Source organism: Panthera tigris, chromosome B1, assembly GCF_018350195.1.
Source record: "Panthera tigris isolate Pti1 chromosome B1, P.tigris_Pti1_mat1.1, whole genome shotgun sequence".
Classification (NCBI taxonomy): Eukaryota; Metazoa; Chordata; class Mammalia; order Carnivora; family Felidae; genus Panthera; species Panthera tigris.
This window is the reverse complement of record NC_056663.1, coordinates 152,201,193-152,227,668: the sequence shown is the minus strand read 5'-3', so window position 1 is coordinate 152,227,668 and position 26,476 is coordinate 152,201,193. Positions and strand designations below refer to the sequence as shown.

Here is a 26,476-nt window from a genome sequence, read left to right as displayed (position 1 = left end):
TATGTGTGTGTGTGTGTATATATATATATATATATATATATAAAGATAATTTCAATATAAACTAAAAATCTTTAAAAGAGTTCATATTGTAAAATAAAGAATGTATGCAGAAACTTAGTCACTTGAAAAGTTCAATATGTGATAAGTTGATTAGTGATTATTTGAACACATAGAGTATAAGGAAATATATTTGGAAATGACACTAGAGAAAAAAAATGGAGGAACCATCTTATAAAGAATCTGGTTTGTTTAATAAATTATTTACTTTATAATTTATAGTGAAATAAACCATACTTGTACATGGAAAACAATCTGGAAAGCATAGAACAATAGAAAGAAAAAAGTTTTAATCTTCCTAATCCAAAACAATTGTGAATATGTTAATACATTTTTTGTGGTATTCTTGTTTGTATATTATTACTTAATATATAAGTTGGATCTTATCATCTTTAGCAGTATTTATTTATTTATTTATTTATTATTTTACTTTAGTGATGTAAAATGCCTACAGGTTATTTATTTTACTTTAGTGATGTAAAATGCCCACAGGTTTACATGAAGTATCCATTTGTACATTCTATTTTACTTATTTAAGTTTTCATTTGAGAGTTTAATTATGCCAATTAAAATTCATAGAATATATATTTTATTTTTTTTAATTTTTTTTTAACTTTTAAAATCTATTTTTGAGAGAAAGAGAGAGACAGAGCATGAATGAGGGAGGACCAGAGAGAGAGGGAGACACAGAATCCAAGGCAGGCTCCAGGCTCTGAACTATCAGCACAGATCCCGATGTGGGGCTTGAACCCACAAACTGTGAGATCATGACCTGAGCCAATGTCGGATGCTTAACTCACTGAGCCACCCAGGTGCCCCTAGAACACATATTTTGAAGCTATATAGTACTCCATGATTTAGAGCATGGATTGATTTGGTAGATCCACTTGTTAGATGCATCCAAAGATGCATTGTGCAGTCTCATAGGCTTTGAAAAAGTTCTCCATATTCTAACTAAGGATGTCATTCAGGGATGTGCTTGGCAAATGCAAGAATGTCAAAGGGCATGGGAAGCTCTTGCTCTTTATGTGTGTACACACACACAAGTAGATTAGACTTATTGACACTGTAATTGTTTGGGTTTGTTTATTCAGGCCAATAAAAGGACTTAAGATTCAAAATCTAGACCCACCATGCCTTCACCCCAACTCTTTCCTGGAATCTAGAATGTTCTATAGACATTCTCTGTAACACAAAAGCAAGACCCAGAGCATCCTGTAGCAGCTAAGCATTTCTCCCTTTGGATATTACTGGATTCTTCTAAATGTTCTCTTGTGTCATCTCTTTATCCACACATTTTTTTTTTCACATAAGAAACAGAATGAGCTATTTTTAAAAGTATATCAGATCACTGGGACACCTGGGTGGTCCAGTCGATTAAGCAACCAACTCAGGTCATGATCTCGCAGTTTGTGGGATCGAGCCCCACCTTGGGCTCTGCGCTGACAGCGGGGAGCCTGTTAGGGATTCTCTCTCTCCCTCTCTAAATAAATAAATAAATAAATAAATAAATAAATAAATAAATAAATAAAAAGTTTAAAAAAGTATATCAGATCCCATTATATTTATTTATTGCCTTGCATATTTTTTTTCTTTCAGTTGGAATAAAATCTTAATATTATCCTCTTGGAAATTACCTTGATGGAATTTCTTTATGTGTCTCCTTTAATACATACATCCTTATATTCTATAGCAGAATTGAATTTTCTACAATAATATACCAAGTAGTATAAGATTTAGACTGGCCTATGGGCCATACATGACATGTATATTCACTATTTCTGTATCACTATTTAAAGCAGCCTTTAAAATAAACGGTTTTTAATTATTATCATTATGCAAAAGCTGCATAAATGCCTTTAATTGTGCTTATAAAGTAACATTTGCTGTAATCACCTTTAAAATCCAGGATAGGGGCACCTGGGTGGCTCAGTCTGTTGAGCGTCCAACTTCGGCTCAGGTCATGATCTCAGGGTTCGTGAGTTCAAGCCCCACATCAGGCTCTGTGCTGACAGCTCAGAGCCTGGAGCCTGCTTCAGATCTGTGTCCCTATCTCTCTCTCTGCTCCTCCCCTGCTCACGTTCTGTCTCTCTCTCTCTCTCAAAAATAAATAAATGTTTAAAAAAATAAAATAAAATAAAATCCAGGATATTTCGCCAAAGTCAATGTGCATGACTCTTTCTCCAAGTACACTCCGTCTATTCTGGATGGCTTACTGATCTTCAAGCATACCAAGTTTTTCCTGTCCCCATACCTTACACATGTCAATTCATTTGTGTAAAATATTCTTTCTCCAATCCTTCACCTATCTAAATACTCTGAGTGTCTGCTAAAAGGTCATCCCCTTACAGAGTAAATTCTTGATCACACCATCTTCCTATTTTACCCCTCATATTATTACCTAACTTTGTCATAGCACATAATTCATTTCCTTACATCATTGATCATAGTCTAAAATTAGTTTGTCACTCATTTATTTAATTGTTATATTCTAATTTTATACCTCAAATAGAAAGCTCCAAGAAAGAAGAAATCATGTTTAATTCATTTAGGAAAATTCAGACCTGCTTTTTGGATACCTCATACCAATAAATACATTTAACAAATTAGTAGAAATTATGCTATATAAAAAGTAAACATTGATCATATAATTCAAACATGGATTTTATGATATATAGTTTTTGAAAACAATAAGAATTGACAATTATTTGAATCATCAACAATTTTCTATAAGAATATTAGGAAAGGATATCCTAGGTTATTTACCTCTAATGTTTTATTTTATGGATAGGAAAACTCATATTTAAACAGGTAAACAGGGGTGTCTGGGGAGCTCAGTCACTTAAGCATCTGACTCCTGATTTTGTCTCAAATCATTATCTCATAATTATAAGATCAAACCCCATGCCTGGCTCTGTGCTGGGCATGGAGCCTGATTGGGATTCTCTCTCTTTCTCCCTCTCTTTCTGCCCCTCCTCTGCTCATTCTCTTTGTCTCTCTCTCTCTCTCTCTCTCGCTCTCTCGCTCTCTCGCTCTCTGTCTCTCTTTCTCTCTCTCTCTCAATATGAATAAACATTAAAAAAAATTATACAGCAAAAGAATGACTCATTTTTAAAAAAAAGAAATAAGTAAACAAACTTCAGCTAGTGTCAGATATTTCACAATAATAAATCCTAAATTACTTTTTTATTTCTATAAACTTCTTAAAGTATCAGTACTTGGATTTAAAAAGTCCTTAATGGGATTATATATACTATTGTATTCTGTATTGAAAATTAGCAACTAGGTCAAGTGTAATGATTACCTCTACTTGGAGATTCTGTCTGGAAATATGAGAGAGCTTTCGGAAAATGCACCATCTGGTGAATGGATAGTAAGTAGGACATCACTAGTAGAGGAAGAATGAATTGTTAAGTGAGGATTTATTATAGAAATAGCATTGATTTCCAGCCCAGTAGAATGACGAGATACATAGGAAATTCTGCTTTGTAATTGTTTTGAAAATTTCTTATATTTGTTGTAAATAATAAAATTTTCCAGGTAGCAGTCTTATGGGACTTCATTTCCCAAACAAATTATATGAAAATAGGTCTTCTATATGTCTTCTCAATGAAATCAATCTGGGATGATTATAGATTCATTTTTTAAAGTATTTCGGAGCATTTGTTCTCACATATTTTAAGCACCATTATCAAACTAAAGTTAAAAACCAAAATCCCATTTTAGCAGTGAACTTCTGCCTTTGGAAATGCCTTTATGTATTTCCTCAACCAAACCTCCTCTGAAGAAAGGCTAATTATAGGCTTCAATATGCACCTGGGTGAAAATTAACTTTTAAGCAGCCTTTAAAATAAACGGTTTTTAATTATTATCATTATGCAAAAGCTGCATAAATGCCTTTAATTGTGCTTATAAAGTAACATTTGCTGTAATCACCTTTAATATCCAGGAGCAATATAAAGGTTTTCTTTTTTATTAAAATAAAAATATAAAGAACCCTTACTACTGATTCACAGGTCATTGTATTTCATCCTATGAGAAGAAATATTTTAACTGAAATATATCAGCTGCTAAAACTTAACATGTTCTGAATGCCAGTTACTTAAAAATGAACTTAAAATATCTTCAAAATGCATTTAGTTACTGAAGATTAAATGTCAGTATACAAGATATTCAACTACAACATTGAATTTTAATATTTGACTATTCTTAGACATTAGACTTAACATTTCTATAGAAAAGATAAAACATGCATATTTTAAAAAATAAGAATATGCTTAATTTATTTAAAAATTATTTGACACAACATAGTCTTCCTCTTAAGAAATACTGTTTAAAATTTCTGTGTGTATGTATGTGTGTGTGTGTGTGTGTTTGCGTGTGTGTATGAGTCAGAGAATAACTTTGTTTACACAAAACTTGCTAAAAGAAAAAATGAACTACAGGTCTATTTTTATTCAAAATTAGCCAAAACATTTTTTAAAAACACATGCAAACAAACCAAAAAACACCTTTAAAATAGCAGCTTGAGGTAGACATGATGAGGAGTGGGGAATAGAGGCATGCTGTGATAATATGGAGTAGCATAGCAGCTGATTTAAATTTTGTTGTTTTTCCTCTGATTATTTTCTTTCTCTAGCTACTTTTTATAAGAAATGTGTGAGAGATAAAGATGTGGTATTTTAAAAACACTATTTGCAAAATTTTATTTGGGATCAGAGAAAGTATTATTCCAGAATTATTTAAAAAAAGCAGCTATTAGAGGAATTATTAGATTAAGTGAAGTCTAATTTTTTAAAGTATTATATGTAATCACAAATCCAGTATCAGTCTGAAAACTCTGATGTTAATTTATTTACTTTCATAAGATTAATTACATTCATAAATTTAAATATGTTATTGGCTACCATTCTTAAACACTCCAAATGGAAGGTGCAAAGCTATAGTTTGGTAGGGATCATAATAATCATTTTATTAAATGATCTGGACAATAGAAGCTGAAATACGTGATTATATTTTTGAACGCTTGCTTAAGTTTATTTCCAGCCTTTGTTTCAAATGAGGCCTTTATTAATGAAGATATAGTAAGTTCTATTTTTGATGGAGGGACACCTTACATGAGACTCATTGCCCAATCTGGTCTAGTCTACTTTGCATAGATTCATTCTCCTAAAGACCCTGTAAACTGATTTATATCTAGATGTGTCGGAGGAGTTATAAAATACCAAATAAACCAATAAATAACCCAATCTATAAAGATATCATTGGACACAAATTTATAGATCTATGTATTTCTCAGAAAAAAGATTTATAACCCTCATGATATATTTTAGGTTTAGACTTTAAGGGTGTTTGTTTTGTTTTTAGAAATGGTATGTTCTGCAAAAGTGATAGAAATGGAAAGAATATGCATTTTAAGATATTGTAATAGAGAAGTGGCCTGAGAGAAGATAGATCATGTCAATCAGGTTCCCAGTTCCAAAATTTGAACAGGAATTTACAGCTTGAGGTAATGTCCATTCCTTTATATCCAAACAGCCCAGTAAATAAAAGAATAAAACATAAGGATAATATTTTTAGTATGTTTATTTTAATTAATTTCAATTAATTCTACTAAATATTTTTAATGAATTGTTATGTCCTAAATATGTAAACTATATAAAAAGCAGAAACTACATATTCCCGTTTTTTCCTCTTATGATTGCCCACAGCTGACAGTTAATTTTTTAACAAATTCATCAATAAATGGATTATGAAAAGTTGGTTGTGAAGTGGCAACATCTTAGAATTATTTCCCAATTGATATAGCTACTGATAGCATTAAATGTGTCCATTTCCCAAACTACAAAACTCCTTGACCAAACTCACGTCACTTATATGAAGATATCATGTATATACATACCTCATTCAAATCAGAAATAGGGCCTCTTTTGTCTTTTTTTTATGAAAGCAGGGAATGTATAAGTTTTTTGTATGCCCAGAATCTTCACCTTGACAAAAAAAAAATCACTATTGTTGAAAATACACAAGAATTTCAGAATTTGATGATGCAAGTGTATTTTACTTATAAGGTGAGAATTTTGACACTCAGGGAGACTATTGTATAAAGAAACATATTTGGGACAGCATATTATATAAACAAATTATTGTGATTTTGTTTAATGTCTATAATTATTTTTTAGATTGTTAAATCAGAAAGTAGAGGACATTTGGAGAAATTATACATTACTTTGGAATAGCCATGAAAATATAACTTAGAATGCTATTTTTATGTTGTTTTTATTAACCATGAAGGGTTGGTAGGCAATTCTATATTGCTCTGTCAGTTATCAAAGAAGAAATTTTACATGTTTTTACATGATTTTACGTGTTTCCATTTGCCAGATATAGAAATAAAAGCTAAGACATATTGTACCTGCAGAAATTTTTTTTATTTTCAAAAGTTTTTCTCCGATTAAACTTAGCTGCTTGAACATCTCATTTGTGCAGTATCCTATTTGCTGAGGCATCATATCTGCTCACCTTTGAGAAGACTTTAGGAGCAACAATGTGACTGCTGAACTACTGATCCACTTAGAACAATTATTATACTTGTCCACTAAGGACAAATCCTATGGCCTGCTTTGAAATCCTAGGGTAATAAAAATGGAAGTATTTTGTTTTGTTTTATTTAAGTTTTTTTTTAAATTTTAATTCCAGATAGTTAACATACAGTGTTATATTAGTTTCAGGTGTACAATATAATAACTCAACAGTTCCATACATTACCCTGTGCTCATCATGACAAGTGCACCTCTTAGTCCCCATCATCTACTTAGCCTATCCCATTCCATAACCATCAAATTGTTCTCTATAATTAGGAGTCTGTTTCTCTCTCTCTTTATGTCTCTCTCTCCCCCCCCCCATTCTTAAAGCCCCAATAGGATTGAAATCATATGGTATGTCTTTCTCTGACTGACTTATTTCACTTAGCATAATACCCTTATCTCCATCCATGTCACTGCACATGGGATGATTTCACTCTTTGCTATGGCTGAAGAGTATTCCATTGTATGTATATACCACATCTTTATTCAGCAATCAATGGACATTTGGGTTGTTTCATATCTTGGTTATTGTAAATAATGCTGCGGAAACAAAAGAGTATATGTATCCCTTTGAATTAGTGTTCTTATATTCTTTGGGTAAATGCCTAGTAGTGCAATTATTGGTCAAAGATCTTCTAATCCTATAAGAATATGCAAAGTTCCTGAGTTGGCATCAGTCTGAATCCAGTTAAGAAAACATAAACTACTCTTTGTCTTTCAACAAAGGGATGATTATCACAGGTGGTTGATAACATGGATGCATTCAGTGTATGTGGTTTAATTCATAGTACCTACTGTTAATACTTTCAAATGAGTCCATGATATTTTGCTGAATAGGTATCAGGTAATTAAAGTTATGTGTCTTCCTCTGAGATATTTTAATGCTATATATTTAGGGAAGATAACAGAGCTTTTCAAAGGAGTGCTTTTGTTATTTCTTGAATAATTTGCTACATATATTAATGATAAACACCCACAGAAGGTATATATACCTACATTTACCAAGAACATTTTACAAATATATATATAATCTAAGAACTTTAATTAGAATATTTTGATTATGTAGAACTTAGAAGGCTGCAGAAATTAACCAATCTAAAAAATCCCAGTTTAAAAATAAGGAAATTCAGAATTTCTTTAAAATTTTTAACTAATGTGTACTTGATTTTTATAACATCAGTCATCTCTTTGTCAAAATATATATGCATAGTCACATACATACTTACATATATGCAAACAAGGTTTGAGAGGACATAGGAATTTAAATATGTAAAAATAAAGCAAAAAATATTTCTACTCTTAATTTAAAAAAATTTCCAATGTATTGTCATCACATATAGTCCATTTGAAGTATACATAATTCAATATATATTTACATATAAATATAATTTATATGTAAATATAAATATATATTTTGGTACAAAGTATATATTCAAATGATTTAGTAAATAATGTCTGGAAGATATTTTTAATTATTATAGTTTCAGAATGACAACATACATTGTATGTATGAATAAATAAATATGATTCATGAGAAATTATGTTTCACTTTTAATATTGGTAGAATTTTCACTAGAAATTGAAATACTACTGTGACATATTATACTTTTCAATAACATGTTAAACAATAAAGAAAATAAATTACCATCAAAATGTGTAAAATTCAGGTGATTTAAAATCACAAATTTTTAGTTTATAATTCAGATATTTTAATTGTCTTAAGCAGATAGTATTATGAAACATTTAATGAAGTAAGAAAATCTTGTTCAAAGACCAATCCCTTGAAAATATTTGGATGTATCTTTTATTAGTCGTATCTACAGTTTCTACTTTTTATTTGCCTCAAGTTTATTACTCTAAAGTTAGCTAGAATCTACCATTTAATATTTTTATTCAATAAAAGTACTGTTTGTTTTGAATTTCTGTTACATGATAGTCAACTATTGACCAAGTTTGATTTAGTGAATTTATATACTATTTTTATATACATGAGATAAGATAAATTATTTTTACTACAGTATGAATGGAATCATGGCTGATTTTCTATGCATATAAGAATTGAATTTCTTCAAATAAATCTTATGCTTCTTTTGTGCCCACAAAGACATCTGGATACTCATCAGAAGTGTAAAAATCCCAACTAGAAGAAAAAAGAAATAATTATCCTTTCTTATTTCTATGATCGATATACCAAGTTATATTGGGAAAAAAACTATCTTATGTAGCTCTTAAAATATTTCTCAAATGTTGCATACTTCTATATCAATTTTCTTTACTCATATTAATTGCTTAGCATAATATATGTTCATCCATATTTATTGCATAGTTGAAGAAACATAGAAAGTATATAGCAGAGTTCAAAATAATCCACATTTTTTATATCCCACTGCCACAAAGTATTTCCAAATAAGGAATTGTTATCTCTTTGAATTGCTCAATAATAGTTTTCTATATGCAGACAATATATGTCTACACACATGCATATGGCAAACCACATTAATTATGATTTAAAAATTTTGTACAGTGAAATAAATAATGTGTGAAATGGATGTAATCCATATACTTTCCAATACATGAAGTTCAATGCAATTTAACTCTCTTATGTATGTTAAAATGCCCAGCATTTGAGATTACACACTCATGCTCCCAGCCTTCCATTCAGAGACATTCATGAACACTTGAAGGACATAACACATACATATGCCTATATTCATCATAAAAGAGATTTTCAAGTGAAGTGCATTATTAACACAACTTCTTATGAGTAAATCCTTTTTGCTTAATTAATTTGTTTGGGCTACATTAAGCCATAAGTACCTAGAGATTTTTGTTCCAGTATATTTTAATACTGCTAAAAATATCCAAAATAAAGATAAAAATGAAGGCAAAAAAATCCTTTTGCAGAAATGCCAAACTTTAGCACTACAGAAACTTGTTCTCAGAAATCACTTATCCTAAAGGAGCATTTACTTAAATGTCAAATAACCAAGGTCTTACCTGGCAGTGTTTGTGTCATGACAGTGAAACTAATCCATGATCCAATCTGTTAGATTAAAGCATAAATTAATAAATACCTATGATTAATCTAGGAATATTTCATTTGTGGTTTTAAATAGGTAATGTGAAGCTTAAAACACGATAGAAAAACTACTGGTAGAAATACATTTTCCCCAAATAATGATTTTGTTGTTAATTATGATAGTCATAAAGAATCCCATAAACAGCATCATATTCATAAAATAAGAAATGAAAGACGTTCCAAAAACTTTGATAAAAAACAGAATCCTGAAACATCTCAAGACATTTTATATGAAAATTATAAAATTTTGTTTAAAAATATATATATGGAAAGATATTCATTTTCTGCAGAGAAAATTGTAGTTTATGTAAATATTCCAATTTCCCATGCCTATAACTCGAATTGAATCTATATCATAATTTATATCTCTGTCTATGCCTATACATACAGATAAATCCTGTGTATAATTATATATATTAAACTTTAATACTTGTAAATATAGAAACACATGCATTTAGTTTCTCATAGGATAAAGTTTAATTATTTACATACATAAATAGCATACCTCATAGGTGTAGTTAGGACATGAAACCAGAAAAAACATCCATGTGAAGGGGTTATAATTTGGACTTGGAAAACAGGCATTAACTCCTTTTAGAAAGAATAAAATATCAATGATGGTACATACTGCAATTTAATCATATATGTATTATATAATTCTAAATTCCCTAAAACAACTTACACCACATAAAATGTCATCAATTATTTATAGAACCAACTTCCCAAATTACTCAGAAGAGTCCCAATTTCAAATGCTATGGCCTTTTGACTCAAACAATATACCTGTAATTTTCTATGTCTACAGCTATGTTGCCATACATTTATACAATATACCATGATAATCAGTTCTTTAAAATTTAATACAGAAATGTTATTTTGCATATCATAATAGTTGCAGCTGAATTACATACTACAATTAGTAAATATGCTTTAACAATTGCATGCCTCTTCTCTTTTAGTGTCAAAGAAGATATTTTTGGTTGAGATTGTTTAATACTTCAAACCTCCCTTTCTATTTAATTAGTGAAAATCCAAAAGAAATTTTTTAAGGATGTCATTTATATCAGAAAAGTGTGAAAAATCTCTCATAAGAGGATTACAATGAATATCAGCATAGTTAATATTCAGAAATACCACATAAATTATTTCTGCTCAGCAATCAGGGTTGTTATTTACAATTTTCATTATACTTAGCATATTGTCACTTGATTTTTGTGATTCTTTGCCTTTTAATTTTGTTCAAGAAATATTTTAGATAGCATATTAAAATGATTTCAAGTTGAACTTTGAGCTGTGACATTTATAAAAGTAAATATGAATTATAAAATTACTGTTTATTCTCTGTAACAAGCTTAATTGGATAACACATCAACTAATCTCTTTTAGTTATAATTCTAAAGTCATAATGAAATGCTAGTATGTTGTTTTCAGAGTTGTATCTATTGTTAAAGTATCAACAAAAAATATATTAGGTACAGATTTCATGTACTGCTCATTTCAAGATAAAGATAAATACATATGCCATTTAATATCATATTCTCTTGATAACATTCATGTAAATGTCTTTGTGTAATGCCCATATATTCATCAAAAGAAAAATAATTGAGGGAGCACCTGGATGGCTCAGTCTATTAAGCCCTGGACTCTTGCTTGCAGCTCACATCGTGATCTCACAAACCTGTGAGATGGAGCCCAGCATCAGGCTCTAGCACTGACAATGCAAAGCCTGCTAGGGATTCTTTTTTTCCCTTGCTCTGTGCCCCCACCCTGCTCATGCGCGTGTGTGAGTGCTCTCTCTTTCTCTTTATCACAATAAATAAATAAACTTAAAAAAAAAAGGGAATTCCCAAACTCAAAATAGATATGGCCAAAACAGGAAGAAAGAAAGAAAAGATGAGAGTTGATTGAACTCAAGAAAGAAATTGTAGAAAAATAAAAAAAAAATCATCTCAGTAATATAGACATTTAAATTTTCCTAAGAGTAGAATGTTCACTAGAATAGGGGATATTAAGTAGATGAACAAAACCAGCCAAAACAAGCAAACAAGAAGGAAAAAAACAGAAAGTGATAGATATATAAGATATAAAATATAATACATGTACAATTTACCCCCTGACCCAGTCCACAAAGCAACAAAACAAATTTTAAATTACAAAACTTTCTGGTACTAAAAAAAGGGACATGAATCAATGTCCTGGAAAATTGCATCATGTATCTGGGAAAACTGACCTGAAATGATCAACTCTGAGACACACCTCACAAAATTAATAGATGTAGTGATAAGGAAAAATTCTTTTGAGTCTGAAGGCAAAAAGACCAAGTCAATAAACAAAGAAGACAAGATTAGATTTCTGATTTCTCAAGAGCAACATACAAGCAAGATAAAAGGCGGAGTGAACCCTGAAGAAAAAAAAAAGTTTTTTTCATTTGAACAATTCCAAAGTTACATTTGACTTTAGAAATATGATGATTTAAAAATTTTCATTTTCTTTATTTTTTAAATGTTTATTCATTTATTTTGAGAGAGAGAGAGTGCACAGGAGGGACAGAGAGAGTCCCAAGTAGGCTCCGTGGAGTCAGCAAGGAGCCCTAGGAGGTGCTCAATCCTACAAACCATGAGATCATGACTTGAGCCAAAATTGAGAATGGGACACCCAGCCAATTGAGCCACCCAGGAACCCCTGAAATTTTCATTTTCATATAATGATACCAGAATCCAGACAAGATGAAGAAACTTGAGCAAGGTAATGTTGTTAAGGGTTCATAGTCAAGACTAAAATTAGTGATATTCATAACTTTGGTAATGTTAGTATTTTTATAGGACTCTATTGTGTTTCCACACAAAAACAAATCAGACTATCAGAACTTTTAGGCTTCAAATACATCCAAAGAGAACTCAGTAAATCATGAATATAGATAAGATAAAAATGGCATCCAACCATTTAATTAAATGCAGGCTCTACTGTAAGGCAAAAGCAGACAGTAAACCACTATAGTACTGGCATTAATCTGTTAACATTTTTCAGCAAGAGAGAGTACAGATATTTTCAAATCATATTATAGTTATTTTAGATATCTATGTATCTATATCTATCTCTATATGTTCATCAATACTCAAGAAGTTGAGTAGTTATCACAGGATTATGTAATGTAATAAAAATGTTATATATTTTGGCTTTTTTATACATTCACAAATATACCAACATAATAAATTTCCTTTTTAATTCTATATGTGTAAGTATTATTCTGGAAAATGTTTCACCAGACTGCCAGAAATATGCAAGGCAAGAAAATGTTAAGACATTCAGGTAGATATTAAAACATACTTGAGACAAATACACGTTTATATTTTCAGCGAGATTGATAACAAAATGAAATCCAACTGTTGACCATTGTTATTTGAAAGTATAATATAATCATGTATCATGTACAAAAAACAGTGTGAATCCTTACATATAATTAAACCTGAATGACAGGACTGATTTACCAAGAATAGCTTTAGATAAACAGTATAAATTTAAAAAAAATTTTTTTTAGCTAACTACTGAATTCAAAATGTCCTCCTAGGCATTGCTATTTTATAGCTACTGTATTTGCTAAACAATGATCACTTTTATAAGAAAAAAGCTTAAGAAGTCAATTGAAATATAGTGAGATTGTGTCCATTATTATGCAAATTAGATCAAGATTGAGAGTTAAGAAATTAGATCTGTATCACTGAATTTTATATTGCCTTTATTAGTAATATCTCTTTATTTTTTCATATATTTAAGTGAGGTTATCATTTGTTCTGAGGAGGGCATGCATACTTCATTTTAGAGAAACCATTATTAGGAAATATGATTTAGTTCAAATATTTGAAAAACTTAGGCATAAAGGGGCTAGCCTTGGGGCATATTGTCTTAAATGTTTCCAACTATTGCTTCACTTAAGGCTTTGAAAGTAATAATTAACATCACACTAGATTAACTCACACTAGAGAAGATAAAGAGAAAAAGGGACTAACCTGTGTGATTAGGATGAGACAAAATTACATTGATGAAATGATTTCCAGCTTCACAAATCTGTAAAACATTTAAAAGTTTTCACTGTGGTATACCTGTTCCTCTTTAAAAATTGTATTCTCTCTCTATATACTAATGTCCATGTAATATATTAATTCCAAAGATCCAAGAGACATATTATTACTCTAATTGCAAGAAGAGGACATGTTGTATTGTAACAGTAAAAAAAGCTGTTGAATATATATTGAGTTAACATAATGAGTCACATTGAGGTAGAAACTTTGAAGATATTATTGACACTTTTGATAACTAGGTTCAAATTTCCTTGTTAATCAGGCATTGCTGACTATATGCTTTGTACTTGTTTTAGTAGGTAAAGTTTGCATGCTATGAAGAGGTAAGTCACATCGGGAAAGATAGATTTGGCAATGGTTAACATGTTCTAAATTCATTAGCACAGCAGCACTACTTCAAGGGTGGTAGTGTGATTCCCAGGTGGATTCAGCTCAGTTTAGAAAAGTTATTGTAAGAGGTACTGTCCCACCAAGACACTTACTGCTTGTCTGTCATCTGGCCCCTTGATCATGCACACTCCACATGTCCCTGTAAATAGGCCACTATGACCCTCTAAGAAGCTTGTGTTACTAACATCTTTGGAGAGGGGTTGGGGAGGGCTAATAATGTTTCCAATTTGCAACATGTATTCTCAGAAGTTACATGCCTTATCTGATTAACACAAAGTGTGTATTCAACATTTAAATATTATGGTATTAATAACAGATTGTTATTCAAAACCTTTATCGTTTAGGGTCATCCAAAGTTTTACTATAATATATTCCATAATAGAGCATGTTTTTAACTCAGTGTCTTTAATGCTATTAATCTCTTAAAATATATCTGATTTTGTTCTTTTCAACAATTTCTGTATGGATTGATTCACATTTTGTAATTGTAGAAGAAGCTCCTAGTTTCTCAAGTTATCATTAGGAATCAAAGTTGAATTTCACATTTTCAGATAATAATTTTATAGTTGAACTTATTTGTAGGTGAATGTGGTTAAGAGTGTGGACTTTTGTTGGACTAATTTGTGTTCAAAAAGCACATCTTTTAACTTACTTATTAGAGATTATGTGATTAAGACATTTGAAATTTCATTTCTTCACCTAAATGCAAATATTACTTCCTATCTCATGATGATTATTTTAGGATGATTAAATGAAATCCAGTGTCTGACATATGAATTGCCCAATAAAATTATGATAATTTTAGTTACCAATATCATCAGTTAAAAACTTCTCCAGAGAATGATCCTACATTGATTGATCTTCTCTAAATTTCTGTGTCACACATTGGCTACACTACAAAACATATAATTACCAAATTAATAATTTGTTATATTTGTTTGATCTTAATACCTGTCCTCATCTTTCAGTCAAATAGAATGTCATACTCATTTTTCATCACTCACAGTGCCAAACACACAATGGAATATATGATAAAACGAAGTAGTATTAATAAGCAAATTACCTTAGCTAATCTTTGTAAACAAATTATATTTTAGAAATACGGATTTTCTTCTGGTGAAATGTATTCACTTTTTGATTCTCAATATTTTATACTTATTCAACCATCAAAATATTTTCTCCTTCTTACTTTTTACAGCTAAATATGGAAACATCAATCTTCTACTCAAAGTATAGGCCATGGAAAAAAGAGCTTTTAGGCTTCAGTCAGACCACTAGAATAGCTGTAACTAATGCCATAATTTAAGATTATGTGCTCCGTGAAGGGCCCAGCCCCAAAATAAAACATATAACATATTGAAATAAGAAAAATAAAAGAAGGGGATTAAAAAAAAAGTTGTAAATAAGCCAACTAGTCCATTGCTGTCTACCGATGAAATGCATATCTATATACATTCCAGGGGTGGAGAGAGAAAAATAAACACATCAGCTATATCCATATGCCTAGACATACTTAGCTTATCATCAACTTAGCAACTCCATAATGGATTTTAAAGAGCAATGTGACTATTTTCAATTTTCACCTTAAGCACTGGGTTTAAAATGCTGAAGAATGAATGAGTCCACTGTAGGCTAACTGCCCTAAATAGAAGTGGTTGATATAATTTCCTCTTGGATCCGGGCTGAGTAAGATTAGAAAATTCAGTCAGTGCTATAAAACTCAATATACGGTTCTATTACCAAATAAAATTTCAGAAGCACATTAAATGTGAAACACTGGAACATTTTTCAATATGATTTATACATTTCTCCTGGATTGATTCTTTTCTAAATTAGATGTATTCATTTGGCACATTATATGTTAACACAACAATTTCATAAATAAAGCTTGAGGAAGTTGCTATCATTAGGTTTGATTTTTACGTTACTTAAAATTTAAATTATCTTATGCAGCAAAACATACAAATGCAATCTACTATGAAATGTGCATGATTCCTACGTAACACCGATGGTAAAGACATTGTAGATAATAAGTACACAGGAACATAAGAAAAAAAGCCAAGGAAACATTGTCCAGATATTTTAAGAAAAAAATTATATTTAAATAATACGTGCAAGAAGAAGCAGTTTTCCTGCATTATAGTAGTAGAACAAATGAGTTTCAAAATATTTCATTTGATTTGCTCATATACAAATTGATAATTTGGAACAATGTTACCCTCTTTCAAAAAGTTTAATTAAAAAATAAGTTTATATTTTCCAGACACATTCACAGAGAGATCAGCAACTCAGGGGCATTGCCAGAATCACCTTACTTACAAAGAACAAGATGACCTAGATTTTAAAAGTCACTAGGAGTTTTGCACAACAATGTGGATACACTTAACACTACTGAGTTGTGCACTAAAGATGGGTAAGATAGTAAATTTTATGCTCTTTGGGTTTTTACCATAGTTAATGTTTTTTTACTTCCCTGGATATATTGTTTTAATTGCAAAAGAATTTGAGAAGAGTAAATAATGAAAATTCAAATGTACTTTCATTTGGAAGTATATGTGTTGCTTAAAGTAAATCTAAAAAAAATTTATTTTTGCTTGTTTCATATAATCTTTATTGAGTAGCTTGACTATATGTTGCGTCATACTATATGAATAATAGGGTGTTAGTGATTCAATAATCCATTTTCCTCTTGAGCGTTAACATTATATTGATAAGTATAAAAATAAATTTGTCAGCTAATTGAAAGTATCACAGTGTTTACATGAGAAAATAATCTTTTCCTTGAATGTTTTGATTTAGGAAGTAAATGGAAACACTTATTTTTTCAGCACCCTCAGTATTCTCAGTTCTTTGACGTTTCAATTTTATTTTTAATTATTGCTAAATATTTAACAATGTGGGATGGGTGAAATAGGTGATGGAATTTAGGAGTGCACTTGTGATGAGCACTGGGTAATGTAAGTGTTGAATTACTGTGTTGTACTCCTGAAACTATTACATTGTATGTTAACTAACTGGACTTTAAATAAAAACTTAAAGATAAATATATAGACCTTAAGAGATATTTAACAATATGCATACGGGGCAGGGAAGTATCAAATTAATAGCTCATAAAGGACTTTTTAGTTACTATATCAGAAGTGTGGTTGTCCAAATTTTTATCAAAATATTCACCATTAAATCCCACTGTTTCCTTATTGAAAGACATGATTGGATCAGAATATATGGAATTTCAGTAGTAAAGATGCTTCTTGTTTACTACTCGGTACTGTACCTCAGTCCATAGCATGTTGTCATTATGGTAAAGATGCCTATGACCAATGTCTAGAAGAAGGCCAACTTGCAGAGATCCACTTTTTTTTAAAGTCTTTATTTACATTCTAGTTAGTTAGCATATAGTGTAATATTGGTTTCAGGAATAGAATTTAGTGATTCATCACTTACATATAACACCCAATGCTCATCACAAGTGCCCTCCTTAATACCCATCACTTATTTAGCCCATCCCCCTCCCATCTCCCTGCCAGGAACCTTCAGTTTGTTGTCTCTGGAGTTAAGAGTCTTTCCCCTATGTTCATCTGTTCTATTTCTTAAATTCCACATATGATTTAAATCATAGAGCATTTATCTTTCTCTGGCTATTTCACTCAGTATAATATACTTTAGCTCAATTCACATTGTTGCAAATGGCAAGATTTCATTCTTTTTGATTGCTGAGTAATATTCCATTGTGTGTGTGTGTGTGTGTGTGTGTGTGTGTGTGTGTGTGGTGGATGTATACAACATCTTCTTTATTGATTCATCAGTTGATGAATGTTTGGGCTCTTTCCATAATCTGGCTATTGTTGATAATGTTGTTATAAGCATCAGGGTGCATGTGCCCCCTTCAAATCAGTATTTTTGTATCCTTTGGGTAAATACCTAACAGTGCAATTGCTAGATCATAGAGTAGTTCTATTTTTATCCTTTTGAGGAAATCAATACTGTTCTCCAGAGTGGCTGCCCCAGTTTGCATTCCCACAAACAGTGTAAGAGAGTTCCCCTTCCTCCACATCCTCAACAACATCTGTTGTTTCTTGTGTTGCTAATTTCTGTAATGTTCTTTCTTGAAAGCTTCATCAAGTGAAGCATTCTCTACTTATATAAGTGAAAATTATGCACCTAGGGAACAAACTCTAAACATCCTAATATAGAATTTGTAGCCATCAAATAGTCAGACTGTATGTTTTATCTTAGTAAAATTATTTTGGTTTCCACTGTAAAAGTCAGTAATCTTTATTCTGTGATGTAGTAATATTTTTATAGGAATTAAAATGATTATTTCTGTCTATATCTGTTCTTCCCAAAGTTTCATATATGTTATATATGTTATCATTATTATTAGTTATTGGCAGATGTAAGTTTATCATTTGAACAATGTAATGGTCATTTTATTAATACAATTAAAAAATAGAATCTGCTAAAATGTTTCTAACACTGATAATCAGGTGTGTTTTGCATTTCAGCTTTTAATTTTTCTATTTCTAGTATAATAAGTATTATTATTATAAGTTGTGTCTTATTTATTTTATCTTAATATTTCAAGGAAAATATTGGATCACTATATAATTATGGAAAGCTTCATCTGTGATATGTATCAACTATTATAAGCTTGAGAAGTTAGTTTCTACTCTTAGGGATAAAATATATTCACACAGACATGATATTTGATAATACAAGCCAATATTATACTGTTTTAGCATAGGTTTTATAACATGATAATTTATATCACTATGATCATAATATTCTAATAATTTATTTCAACTCCTAATCTCTATTTTTATTGATTCTATATATATTTAGCAATGATATATTTTATCATTATAGTAGCTGCTGTTTTTAATTTAAATTATTACTGTTTTTAGAAGTAAGTCAGTTTTAGCTAAAACATAAATGATAATTATAACAAATTATAATAAAATCAATTTCCATTAATTTTACATTATTATTTTTAAAACTAGTTTCTAAACAAATTATTTAAGAAGCAGTAGTAACTCCAGCCAAATTTGCATATAAAGTTGATTCCTATTATGTTATTAGGTATCTTAGATACTTGAGGGGATTTGCGAGGAAATTAAATTGACAAATGATGAGAAAAGGTAGAGTCCTATATTTTAAGTCTTCAATAAAAAAGTAATGTGAATCTTTTTTATTGGTGTCTATAACTGTCTATCAACAGTGAGCAAAAGATAGAAAAAACTGTCCCAAACAAACCTGAGCGCGATGCTGAGAATAAAAGCATTACCTTTGGCACACTTTTCATCCCTTATTTATCTTCCCCCCACAAATACCAAACGTTCAAGCAGTTTCCTGGCCTTACTGCAGTTCCCATTGCATGGCCCCACTCTCCTCCAGCCTTGCTATGATATATGCTATGATAGATAGTGTTCCCAGCACCCTCTCTCCTAATCAAAAATTACTGTTCTATGCCCAAGGTCCTTCTTGGTTCAGTGTTACAAGTGAAGTTGTGACTGCTTGAGAAGAGCATAATTTATTACCTCTCCAAGAATATTTTCATTTTAATAAAAAAAAATTAACCTAAATGACTGGATAACTAATGGTGAGACTGAAGTCACAGAGAGAAAAACAGGAAGTAGAGTGATTTTCAGTGTTTTGTAAACCATGTCTTATATGTTATCTATTCTATAATTTCCTACGTTGTTGAAGACAGTAAGAAATTCAGGAGAAAAAATTCCTCTTCTGGTGAAGTGCTCAGTGCACAAAGAATTGATGAACTGTAACTGCTCCTGGAGAGTAAAACTAAACTGAGAAGAAGAGAGGATAAAGAAAACAGGAATATTATTTATAAAATAGCAAAATATTAAAAATTATAGAATATATTTTGTTTTGCAATAGGGTTTTTGTTTCTTTGTGGGTGGACTTGAGTTCAGAGAATGAAGAGAGGTCATAGAAATATGAAGATACTGGGTTATAGTGTATGTCCACATTATTTCTAGCAGAAAAACAAAGATCTAAAAGTTGTGGAGAAAAATATTATGATGCCTTTATAAATTTGCCTAATTTTGATTCTACTTGTTTGGTTTTTTTCCCTTATAGATTTTGTGATTTCAGAACATATTTGAGAGAACAAAGGCACATTGAAAGTCAGAAAGAATTTACACAGAGAGGGAGGTGATAAAATACTTCTCAGAATATAATATAAGCATGGCAAAACTCACAAAAATCAAAGAGTTTCCAAAAGGAATTAGACTCTACTTTGGAATGTTTTAAGTGTGCATTGTAAAGTGTGTTGTTTGCTTACAGTATATTTGGCTTCATATATTAGAAAATAGAATGGCAGTAGAAAAAAAAAAAAACGGAAGGCGGGAGCAGAAGAGAAAATCATAATTGTTAATAGTCCACAAAATGCCTGATTCATACATAAGTCATTAAGAATTAATTATGACCTTATTGAACATAGTTCTCATACATTGTCTTCTAGCCAGGTGATAATGTGGCTCTACACAACAGAAGCAAATTCAACTTTAAATGAATAAAGCATTTTTTTCTTAGATTAAGAGGGTACATATATCAATAAATGAAGAACAGGACATTTTGCAAACATTTGCAGAAAAATTAGCACTTGGAATTAAGATAGGCATTTTCTGGGTAGACTTTATATTATACAAGACTGGCCTATGAATTTCCCCTGAGTTTCTTCACATAATAGTAATTAATTATAATATATGCTGATAATCTTACTATAATATAATTTTAGATGCACTTGACTTAAAAATATGTGCTTTTGGGGCACTTGGCTGGCTCAGTCAATAGAGCATTCAACTTTTGATCTCAGGGTTGCAAGTTGGAAGCTCATGTTGGGTGCAGAGATTACGTAAAATTAAACTCTTTAAGAAAAAAAAAAAGATGCTTTTCTTTCCAAACCATTTGCATATACATTTTTGTGATATATATGAAAGGCACACACTTCATTTATTATGAATGAAGAAAATTAACCTTGAAATACAGAATGTTATGCTCACAGTGATATGGTAGGTATCTTCAATTTAGGTGATAAATGTGCAAACTCAAACAACTCAGTTTTTATTACATTCTGTATTGGAATCAGTTTCCTAACTTACATCTTAATATCATATTTTATTTGTGAAAAATAAATGTGTTTTGCCTACATCCAACATTATTAGGAAATTCCAGGGCTAGCAGGCCTTTTTAATTTGCCATCACAATTTATAATGTTAAGAGAGTCCCAGTGGCCCCTCTACCTTCTTTCTAAATGTCTACTTGCAACAGAATAGACAAAATTCAAAATTTTGACTTTTAAACAAGGTTTTCTCAGATAATACCATCTATAATTGAAAACACAGATGTTTCTTTTTATCTTAATTTAAGTCTAGGATTGAGATAGTCAATGTTTGTTATGTGCTTAGAAATGTGGAATTAAAGTCATTATATTTACCTACTGTCTATATTGGACTTAGACAATGCTACTATTTATCACTATTTATTTTGAGACCTTGGCCCTTATAAGACAGCAACTATGATAAAATTATAAGACTTGCCTAATTCTCCTCCTCCTTATTTTTTCCCCATGTGAAATGTATAAAGAAACATTGATTAATAAAAGAATGTGTGAAGATTGAAAACTAGTAGCTTAATTAGGAGGTAGCGTCTTTAAAAATCCTGGGAAAAAATGTATAGTGCAAACTATTAGAATTTTGCTTGCTTCCAATTATACCTTTTTTACACTAAAATATTATAATTGTTATGACATTTTTAAAAAGCTGTAACTTTTTTAAAACAAATTTTATTTTATACTAGAGCCATGGATTCATGGCTATACCACATTTGAAAACAGGAAAGAATCAATAATATTATATAAATGGGAAATGTGTAAATATTTACACAGAAATAACGGAAACCAAGTTGCAAAACTCTTGTACAGTGGTTAACATCATAAGGAGAAGAAATATGAGAGAAATAATCATACATGAAGTTAAAAATATATCAAAATAGAAACCAAATATGTGGTTATTGTTTTGTTTATCCACTAGTTAATTCTTCCATTTGCTCAAATTTACTGAGTAGTTAATATACAGAGATCATTAGATTTGGTACAATGTAGATTAGCAATAAAGGCATCAAAGTAAATAAACTGAAGCCTTACTATCTATGAATAATATAAACATGTGGAAAATTAAAAGGTGGTGATATACTTCTAATACATTCCCTTAAGAAATTATGAATAAAGAGGGGGGCTCCTGAGTGGCTGTCGGTTAAGCATCCAACTTTGGCTCAGGTCATGATCTCAGGGTTTGTGAGGTCAAGCCCTGCATTGGGTTCTTTGACATAAGCACAGAACCCACTTCAGATAATCTGTCCCCTTTTTTCCCTCCCCTTATCCCCCACTCTCTCTCTCTCAAAAATAAATAAATATTAAAAAAAGAAATTATAAATAAAGAAATAGTTTTTATTATTCACCCAAGAAAGTAGTATTTCTACTATGTGCAAGACCAGGTGTTAAAAATATTAAAGCATGACCTGCCTCCACCACAGCCAACAAGTAGAGAACCTTATTATATAAACTATTCATTAAAATACGCACACACACACACACACACACACACACACACACACACCCAGGTTTACATGAGACCTTTTAACAAAGTGTGGTGTGTCATTTGTGCCTTGTATGAATGTGGGAGTGTAAGTTGTCTAATACAAACTTCACAAAGGATGTAGACTTATATATGAATCAAGGGAATTTATCAATACATCAGGGACAGGAATCATGAGAGTTAATCTATCAAGGACAGGAATGAGGAAGAACATGAACAAAGAATAAAAGTATGCGTTATATGGTGGAACTATATGGTATATGAAGTAAAATATGTGTCTCATAAAATAATGCATTACAGAAAAACTAAATAATCTTTTGTGCTCAGATGGATGTGTACCCAATCCAAACAATGCATATGTAAAGTTAAACAGATTTATCTAAATAACTGGATTGAAAACAATTAGAAAAGATCTGTAATTCATTAAAAAAAGCAGATTTTGTTTTCATTCAGAATTAGTTAATTAACAATTATGCCAAAGTGTTTTTTTATTTTTTTAATTTTATTATTATTATTTTTTAACAGTTTTAATGCTTGTATATTTTTGAGAGAGAGAGAGAGACCAAGAGCTAGTGGGGCAGGGGCAAAGAGAGAGACACATAGAATCCGAAGCGGGCTCCAGGCTCTGAGCTGTCAGCACAGAGCCTGCCATGGAGCTGAAACTCACAAACTGCAAGATCATGACCTGAGCTGAAGTCAGAAGCTTAATGGACTGAGCTACCCGGGCACCCCACCAAAGTGTTTTTTAAATGTTCATCTTTTAGATTCGTAAAACTTTTTGCTGTTAGGGGTTTATAAGTGTGCAGACAATAGGAAGAACTACTAAGTATGATTTTTTTTTCAAAGTTTACTATACTTCAAAAATTTTAATCATTCTTTATAGATAAGTAGAACATTTTGATTAAAATATTTAGAGATTTGGGGTGCCTGGGAGGCTCAGTCAGTTAAGCGCCTGACTCTTGACTTCCGCTCAGGTCAGGATCTCACGACTGGTGGGATCATGCTCCATGTCAGGCTTTGTGCTGACAGCATGGAGCCTGCTTGGGAATCTGTCTCTCTCTCTGTCCTTCCCCACTTGGGCACAAGTTTGCACATATGTGAGCGCTTTCTCTCTCTCTTGTAAAAGTAAATAAATAAACTTAAAAGATTTAGAGAACTAAAAAAAAAAAAAGATTTAGAGAGCTAATGGCTTGATTTTGGGAAGTTGTTTGACCTACTTCACTTAATAGCATTAATTACATAATATAAAAAGATATCATATTTTGTACATGGCAAATCCTCAAATATTTGTTTTGCATTTTTAATAACACTTCAATTAGAGCATGAATAGTAAAAAAATATAAATAATACATACCAAAAAATTGATAGCAGATATTGTGACTTGCCGGTTTCCAAATGCTAGAAAGTAGGAAAAGAAGATGTAATGCATGCATTCACATTTTGGATTGTCTTGCTATAAACATAATTGAAGCAGTGTTTATTGGATATTACTATCCTCTAATCCAAAGTACTATGCTGTATATAATTGACCTTTTGGGGTAATACATTTGAAATTTAAAAGAATGAAATATTTTTGCTTTCCACATGAACTTTTCTTCTAGTTACCTAATGATATTTAGAATACAAATGGAATCTACTTTTAATTGGTATTATAAAATTCTTTGAAGGCAGATTTAATTTCTCATTTGTCACTTTAAAAGCACATCATTGATGTATGTGTGTTTCTGTGCCAGTACCATACTGTCTTGATGACTACAGCTTTGTAATCTAGCTTAAAATCTGGAATCATGATGTCTCCAGTTGGGTTTTCATTTTCAGGATTGTTTTAGCTATTCAGAGTCTTTGTGGTTCCATACAGATTTTAGGATTGTTTGTTCTAGTTTGTTCTGTGAAAAATGCTGGTGGTATCTTGATAGGGATTTCATTAAATGTGCAGATTGCTTTAGGTAGTATAGGCATTTTAAAAATATTTGTTTTTCTAATCCATGAGCATGGAATGTTTTTCCATTTCTTTGTGTCCTCTTCAAAATCTTTCGTAAGTATTCTATGGTTTTCAGAGTACAGATCTTTTACCCTTTTAGTCAGAATGTATTATGCCATGCGAAGTAAGTCAATCAGAGAAAAACAAATGTCATATGATTTCACTCATATGTGGAATTTAAGAAACAAAACAGATCAACATATAATAAGGGGGGAAGAGAAGAAAGGGAAACAAACTACAAGGAACTCAATGATAGGGAACAAACTGAGGGTTGACAGAGGGAGGTGGGTGGGAGATGGGCTAGATGGTTAAAGGGTATTAAAAAGGGCACTTGTGATGAGCACTGGGTATTGTATGTAAGTGATGAATTACTGAATTTTACTTCTCAAACCAGTATTGCACTGTATGTATATTAACTAAAATTTAAATGAAAAGAAAAGGAAAATGATTCCTTTATAAATAAATAAATACATACATACCATACGGACTAATATATGATTGCATTTGACCATATGTCTTGTTTTTTAATGTTTAACAACAAAAAGAGACATGCTAATAATAATTTTTTTCATTGATGTTTTATAATAGGTAATATTGTAAGTATTTTATATTTATCATCTAGAAAAAATATATGAGGTAAGATTTAATGTTCTCATCTTAAAGAAAAATATAGATTATATCAGTTCCCAAATCATATATGAGTAATTAATAAATTAGCATTTAAGAGAGTACCTTAAAGTCACCTTTCTGATGGCAGAAAAGTTGTAATATAAAAAAGTACTAAAAATAAAATTTTCTGATAAGCTCATGAGCTGTATTAATAGTTGCATTTTTTATAGATTTATGTGAGGGTGTGTACATATAAATTGTATTTATGTAAACACATTTACAAGTAAAAAATATAATGTCTCATTTTAAATCTTGCATATTTTATAAGGATATATTTAAAGACTTTTCCAATACTATTAAGCATTCATTGTAAAATCTATGACAGCATATGCATTATAATGTGTAATATGGCTAGCTGTAAACATTAAATATTATCTAATTGCTGCATAATTAGTGTAACTTTAATTTTATGTATGATAAGTAACACAACTTCAAACATCTTTCTTTGTAAGACATTTATAGAAGTTCTATTTCCATGGGCTAGAAATTTGAAAGTATAATATAGTCAAAAGTTATATAAGGATTTATGTATGAATATATATATGTGTATATTCATATATAAAACATGTAGAATTATTGGCGATTTTGTTTTTATAAAGTACATGTATCTAATTATGAAATAAAATACATTAATGGAGAAAATTTGGGAAATAGATAAAAGTAAAAAGAGAAATAAAATGCATAAAAATCCCATTATCCATTGTAAATCTATTAAAATTCAGATTTTCCCTTGGAAATATACATATTTTCTCTATACTTTTTATAGTATGTGGTAAAACATTCTTATAATCAATTATTCTTTAATATCTCTTTGCCATATAACTAAGCACATTTACCATATAATTAAACATTCTTCTATAGCTAAATCAAAATATTTTTTTATTTGTACCTACTATTAGACAAAACTTCATTCATTCAACAATACTTATTAAGAATTTATATAATAGGCACTATACTATGTGCTTGTGATAAATCAATTAAACTTAAGCCAAAAGCAACTCTTATCTTAATAAAAATTA

At 30.5% G+C, this 26,476-nt stretch overlaps 1 protein-coding gene across 1 annotated transcript in view; it reads right to left on the bottom strand.

Annotated features, from left to right (window-relative positions):
* Nucleotides 1-8,372: 8,372 nt before the first annotated feature.
* The window catches only part of TECRL (trans-2,3-enoyl-CoA reductase like), a 101,738-nt gene continuing 83,634 nt past the window's right edge, over nt 8,373-26,476 (bottom strand). The window contains exons 8-12 of the mRNA XM_007086898.2: nt 24,162-24,205; nt 13,731-13,788; nt 10,229-10,314; nt 9,642-9,687; nt 8,373-8,784 (exon numbers count right to left, since the gene is read on the bottom strand). Coding sequence (XP_007086960.1) covers nt 8,657-8,784; nt 9,642-9,687; nt 10,229-10,314; nt 13,731-13,788; nt 24,162-24,205 — 362 coding nt within the window. The 3' untranslated portion in view covers nt 8,373-8,656. The remainder of the gene's footprint in view (nt 8,785-9,641; nt 9,688-10,228; nt 10,315-13,730; nt 13,789-24,161; nt 24,206-26,476) is intronic.